The following is a 6,643-nucleotide window of genomic DNA, read 5'->3' as shown; positions in this document are numbered from 1 at the left end:
AATGTTAGAAAACGCACCTTGTTTTTGGCTTGACCAGCCTTGAAATGAGTGCGTGTGAGCATGCGAGGGAGTGAGATCACAGTAGGGAGTAGTCACCTTGTCCTTCGCACTGGCTAGAGAAACACTTTCTGCTGCTGCGAGCACATCCTTAGGTATCTCCCATTGCGAGATTTTTTTGTCCATGCCGCCACTGAATATGGAGCGTCCATCCACCGAGAACGCAACACGAAACACAGTATCTGAGTGCTCAAATCGGGCGACTTCTGTGCCTGTGGGGAACTGCCATAATCGAACAGTGTGGTCTCCAGATGCTGATGCAAGAAGGGTGCCAGCTGGGTTCGAGACGATGTGGAAGATGCTTTGATTTTCGTTATGGCCAGTCCAGGAGTCACCAACCTGTTTGCAGGTCGATGTGTCCCAACAGCGGATGACAGCATCATCCTCACTACCGGCTGAGAAGAGATGTTTGTCATCATGAGTCCAGGTGAGCGAGACGTTCAATGCACTGTTAAAGTCGCAGTGGCCGTTGAATTGAGCAAGACGCTTCCTTCGTTCCAAGTCCCATATTTGGATATCTTTATGGGTAGCAACACCGAGTTGACCTGTCGGAGAAAATCGGATGCAAAAGATGGGTGATCCGCACGCAAGAGGACCACCTTTCCTCTGCCAGGTGGTCGTGTCCCATAAAATCACTGTGCGATCATATGACCCGCTGGCCAACATCTTGCCGTCAGGGGAAATGTCCAAGGTCATCACAAAGTTGGTGTGACCTTCCAAGGGACCTGCGACGATCCTCCCACTCTCAACATCACGTACCCATAACTGCCAACACACTACTTTATTTGAAAAAGTTTCTTCGTTTTGATCGGAATCGTCTCCTGGGAATGGGTCTTCTCCCTCAGCACTGATGACCTGTTTCCCGTTTCCCAAGATTACAAGTGCGCAGACAATGTGCTTCGCCGCCCACTTCATTATCTCCGTGCCGTCCTCAAGCCTCCATATGCGTATTGTCTTGTCGGGAGACCCAGTCGCTATTCTCTTGCCATCCGGAAAAGTTGCGATTGAATTGACGCTATTATCATGGCCCTGAAACGTCTTGACAGGCTCTCGATGTGATCCAGGTTGCTGTTTGCCGTCCTTCATCCTCAGTTGTTCTCTCGAGGCTGCTAAGTTCCTCGTCTGTTATGCCTAGCGGGAAGTTAGAGATGCCAAAGAGGATAGTGCGAGAAATATACCTATTGCTGAAGCAAATGTTTTGGTTAAGGTGCGTGGCTGGTGAAATACGTCTACAGCATGCAGCTTATTGCAAGACGAACGACATTGCCTCATGTAGGCGCTTGGGTCGGGGAACATTGTGCCGAAGCACTGCTTCAGCCGGGATGACACACTATGTTTTTCGGTCCGTTTTGTCGTCACAAAAAGCGCCGGAACGCGAATCGCCCACGATATTCTCCATCCATCGTACCCCGTCCTCCATGGCGTACAATCTACAGAATCTGTATTCTATCCCCCAATTTCATTGACGACTTTTGCTCCTTTACATCATGTATCAGCATTGATGACAGTCTGAACCGCCTACGACTAGTGTCTAAACAATGGAATGATACCTGTCTCCTTCAAAACTACTATAAGCTGATGATTTTGCTCCAAACGCTCCAGCTGCACTCAGCGAGTCACCATTGTCTCCATGTCCAGGCGCTAGTACAAGCGCCAGCGCAGGCCCGAACACGATGGCCAGAAGATCCAGGGCCGGGACAACGAATATTTGCGAGACCACAACCGCAGGCACAGACGCGAATTACATCGCAGGTACCAATATGTGCGTCACGATGAGCACTGCTAGTGTACCCTCAGAGCTACACTTCAGAGCGCGAGAGAGCAAAAGAAGGCATCGGACGCCTCTGTAGAAAGCACGAACTATTGTTGTTTCGTATTCTCTCGTTTTCGCGTCTTACTCTCCCTTGGATTGCAGTAATACGAGATTTCCATGCACTGTGTAAGCACCTGCGCCACAGGAGAGAGGATCATCTTGCCTCTGCCAAGTCGCCGTCATACAAACTGACTCAGTTCCATGACGCGCTGGCTAGCGTCTTGCCGTCGGGAGGCATATCTGAAGTAATCACCACACTGGTGTGACTATCTAAGGGTGCTCTGACAATCTTCCCACTCTCAGCATTGTGCATTCATAGATGCCAATCTGCGGTTTCATCAAGACTCCCTTCTGGAACCTCTCCTCCTCAGAGCTGACCATGCGGATACCCAATTTTATGTATGAGTGCGTCGACGTCTTCTTCAAAAACTTGATGAAGTCCGCAGAAGGACGCCAAGGCATTGACCAATTCCCGGAGACCAAGCTGATTATTGTGATTCTGATACCCCTTGTTTTCATTCGTCAGGAACCTCTCCAACCCAGGAAGCCTGAGGAATATATATGGAGTTACGGTGATAAGAGATTGTTGATATGACGGAGGTTGAAACGTCTCGAGCCTCGAGGACTGCTCGTGGGATGTAGTTCGAGTTGTACTTACGTCATATTTATAGCTGTTCCCTCGATCCACGACTGGCTACTGCAGTCTAGTGATCTTATACCTGTTGTCAAAGATCAGCGCTTCAGCTGCCAGGGCTCGCTTTTCCTCGTAGCAACGTGTTCAAACCTTTGACCATTCAAGATGTCTTTAAAGCAAGGCCGAAGAAATTGTTCCTGGGCCAGCCGTTTACTAGCCGCGCTCTTTCGTCCATTCATGCCAGAGGAGGCTCCTCCAGAACTCCCCTACCTATTGTTCAACAGAACTATCGTGCCTACTAGTATGGCGGTCACCAGTTGGTACTCGGGGATGGTCTATGATAAGCCCAATAATCGCTACCTCATGTGTTTGCTTAGTCGCATTGATTACTGTCGATGCACTGATGGCACCAAACATGATTTTCTTTTGTTCTATTTTAGACATTGGATCTCAGGCTCTTCAGCAGAGGCTGTTGTATGTGTCGACCGCCGCACTGTGGAAATAATCAAAGACTGTAGACAGTCATCGGAAATCAGCTCTCCCTCTCCCTCATCGAAAGAAACTGCTACTTCCGACCTCACATTTCTTCTCGGTTCACCTTATTATGCAGTCAGATACCTCCGATCTCGATATGGGCGCTACAAGAAACTCTGTACGCTCACGTTTTCTTCACCTACCGCACCTTCAGCATTCCAAGTGGCCGCTATTTTATGCCTCGTCCATCAGCAAGCTCCTCCCTACCACTTGTACGAAAGGCAAAGCTATTGGTATGCCGATTCCGTGTGGATGAGCTTGAAGAATATTTTTGCTCAGAATCGGGAATCGTGCAAAGATCACAATGCACGTAGTCATTACCGTGGAGTCACACTAGGACCGTCGCCTGCCACTGTCCAGGCTGTTTGCGCGGCTTTTCTGCCAGAGTGGCAGAAGACAATGGGTAAGCTCACGCAGACAAGACAGCGCCACGAAGCAAACCTAGCACAGGTAGGCTTATTCTCATCAAATATGGTCTTCATTCATAGTAATGATTTTTGCAGATTCGACAAGAAGCGTTCGCAGAAGCAATGGTGAGCTATTCTTAGAACATATGTCCTCATTTGTTGACGATACTTGTCTTTCGGCAGCAAGCTGCAGACGAACGGGTTCGCCGAGCACAGGTGGGCTATTCTAAGAAGAAATTTCTCCGTTTGTTGATGATACTTATCTTTCGGCAGCAAGATGCAGACGAACGGCAGCAAGCTGCACATGAACGGGTTCGCCGAGCACAGGTGGGCTATTCTAAGAAGAAATGTCTCCGTTTGTTGATGATACTTGTCTTTCGGCAGCAAGAAGCAGACGAACGGCAGCAAGTTGCATATGAACGGCTTCGCCGAATACAGGTGGGCTATTCTAAGAAGAAATGTCTCCGTTTGTTGATGATACTTGTCTTTCGGCAGCAAGAACAAGACGAACGGCAGCAAGTTGCATATGAACGGATTCGCCGCATACAGGTGGGCTATTTTAAGAAGAAATGTCTCCGTTTGTTGATTATGGTTCTTATCCAGGCCGAAACAGAACAACTTCTCGCGAGGCTTGCAGCTTTGCAGGGCAAAACAACTGCTATTTGATTCAGAATGCCTTGCCTGCATTCCTAACTTCATCTTCCTTCATTCTTCGGTTTCATTTACATAGATCACGGGCTCGCTTTGTAGTTCGGGCGACCCTCAGTACGGTAACCTGGTTTCGCAACATACTGATTTACACTTTCATCATATTGACATGGGTGGTGGGTAATTAGGCCGTGATGGATATGCTTGTACTTGAGGGATGCAGCACAGAACTCGTTTATGTAGGTCCCAAAGGACAACTTCTCCTCTGGATCCCGCGCGATTCCCACCCTGTGATGTATGCCTGAGGCAATACACTGGTGATATTTAATCATTTTCTCATTTCCGTGCCGTTCTGATGTTTTCCCCCGTGATCTTTAAATGTCTCGGCAGGCTCTTCTAAGCTGGCTTCTCAGCGTGCGTCAGAGCATCCTCGTCAATCTGAGAACTGTATGATACTCATAATAAACATCGCAATAGCTCAGGCTTGTAGGCCTTCATGAAGTGCGCAGCAGAAGTGTTGTAGGGAACGGCATTAATGAGATCTCGAAGTTGGCATATATAAAAGCTAGATGTCGCCTTTGTAGATGTAGTTTGTGGTGATCGCAATGACGTGACTGCATAATCGCGATGCGCGGGGTTAGACGAATATGAATACACATATCATCAACGTGACCCCTCAACTTATAGTGGGGACCTGCCTGAAGGACATCCGTATCGTACTACACGAAGGTATCCAGCGAGGGACATTCTCTGTGATTGATGTCTCCGTCACCGAGACAACCACAAAGGGACATGTGATATTGGGTGCGCTACCGATTGCTCATGAGGCTCGTATGCACGCATTGTGCCCTGATTTCAAGGATATCATTAGCGTATCAGGAACAGCATGTATATATGATGGTACCGCGGTGGATTTGAGCAACCTGCCGCCGATGCAGAACGAAATCGACATTGAAATTTCTATGTCAACACTTGCACTCCATCATCGGCAGCCCCGGCGGAGCACAGGGATGCTGATATCGATATCATGCCATTTTAAAACCCACATGTGTTTTTGAGCGTGAGCGCTTGGACTTGGGCTGCCACGCTGCCTCGATTGTCGCTTGAGACATTACAAAACTCAACGACCTATGTAGATCGAAGACCATGAGAGATGATGTTCCGCCAGTAGATATGACATCTTAACTAGTCAATACGGAGAATAGATCAGTGCAGATCGCAAATGAGATGAAGCACGCACAGAACTCAGAGTCTCAGATACTTTTCAGAGTCGTAGGAAGCCCAGAGCAGATTTAATCAGCTGTCGACATCGTGATATCTTTGCGAGTATGACTCACTATTTGACGCTCCTTGCTGCCCACCTCACGAGACCATTGAGCTCCACCCCCGGCTCACGATGCTGAAATCTGTCGACCTCAGGAAAATATTATATGTATTCCCAGGAGTTTTCATGAGGTCCTGTGAGATGCGCGTAGTGTTGATCTTGTCATGGTCGTGAGAGGCAAGAGCGAACGTGCTGAAGGACAACGTAAGGTTCGGGAGACGGTACATAGCGGCTGCATCGGATTGTGCAGCTTTGTGTGGCAAAGCCCTTGGATCCAAACAACCGCTTTCGGTTGATGTAGTATTTGAAATTATTTGCAGAAAAAGGTGCACAATTGTCAATTCAACGTAAATCAGATGATCATGATCTGAGCAGTAAGCGGGTGATCAACGCAATGATTGCAGGTAAAATGAAACTCACAACCCAACGAAACGGAGAAGGTATGTGCGACACATTTGCAGAGTATGCAAGTAACAAGGCCACCCTCATCGACATCCATCAAATGGGTAGCAATTTCACATACTCACCTGTACTGAATATGCGTGTTGTCATGATAGCCATCCTGTCGACTTGGATCAGAGATGTCGACAGAACTTCGCCCATGTAAATTATAATACTCATCAATAATACGTTCCTCGGACCAACACAACTAATTTACCGTGCTCTCGTATCCTCTGTTCTCGATCAGCAATTCGCTGTACTTTTGCCACATGAACCATAGTCTGCCTGGCTCAACTGCTCGTGCATTTCGGAGACTATTTGATGCAAGTTCAACGTTCAACCATGGGTCCATTTGTTCATCGCCTTAATGCTCGGATGGATGTCTGTATTGTAGCGGCGCCTGTGCGCCAGTCCCCGACTCCGAACTTGATTAATATGCCCTAAGTTATATGACTGCGGCAGGCTACTGAAGTTGAAGCTCCATTAATAGTCCCCGGCAAGCGACATGCTCCCCGTGACTACGACTCTCATCAACTCATTGAAGCCAGGTAATCCAAAGCCGTACGAAAGAAGGGGGTCCAGACGTTGTCTATATGAATAGTGCTAGTGAGTTCTAGTGAGTGACCAAGCTAAGAATTACCGCTGAATTTCGGAACTATTAGAATGCATAGGTACCGCTTTGTCATCCATCGACTGTATAGTTTTATTTCGAAATGTTCCCACAGCGGTTTGGAACTGACAGTGACATAACCCTCTCCCTCCCACTAACGTGGGAGTCGAGGAAA

General features: G+C 48.0%; 1 protein-coding gene across 1 annotated transcript; it reads left to right on the top strand.

Annotated features, from left to right (window-relative positions):
* Window positions 1–2,560: 2,560 nt before the first annotated feature.
* On the top strand, window positions 2,561–4,299 carry DEU56DRAFT_931168 (uncharacterized protein). Its single transcript, XM_041358708.1, has 7 exons — window positions 2,561–3,488; window positions 3,542–3,571; window positions 3,629–3,661; window positions 3,719–3,772; window positions 3,830–3,883; window positions 3,941–3,994; window positions 4,049–4,299. The coding sequence occupies exons 1-7, from the start codon at window positions 2,670–2,672 to the stop codon at window positions 4,109–4,111; spliced, it is 1,107 nt and encodes a 368-aa protein (XP_041211649.1). The 5' UTR covers window positions 2,561–2,669; the 3' UTR covers window positions 4,112–4,299.
* The last annotated feature ends 2,344 nt before the right edge of the window (window positions 4,300–6,643 follow it).

This window comes from Suillus clintonianus (genome assembly GCF_016758775.1).
Source record: "Suillus clintonianus strain FC179 chromosome Unknown DEU56scaffold_15, whole genome shotgun sequence".
NCBI lineage: Eukaryota > Fungi > Basidiomycota > Agaricomycetes > Boletales > Suillaceae > Suillus > Suillus clintonianus.
This window is presented reverse-complemented; position numbering and strand designations above follow the sequence as displayed.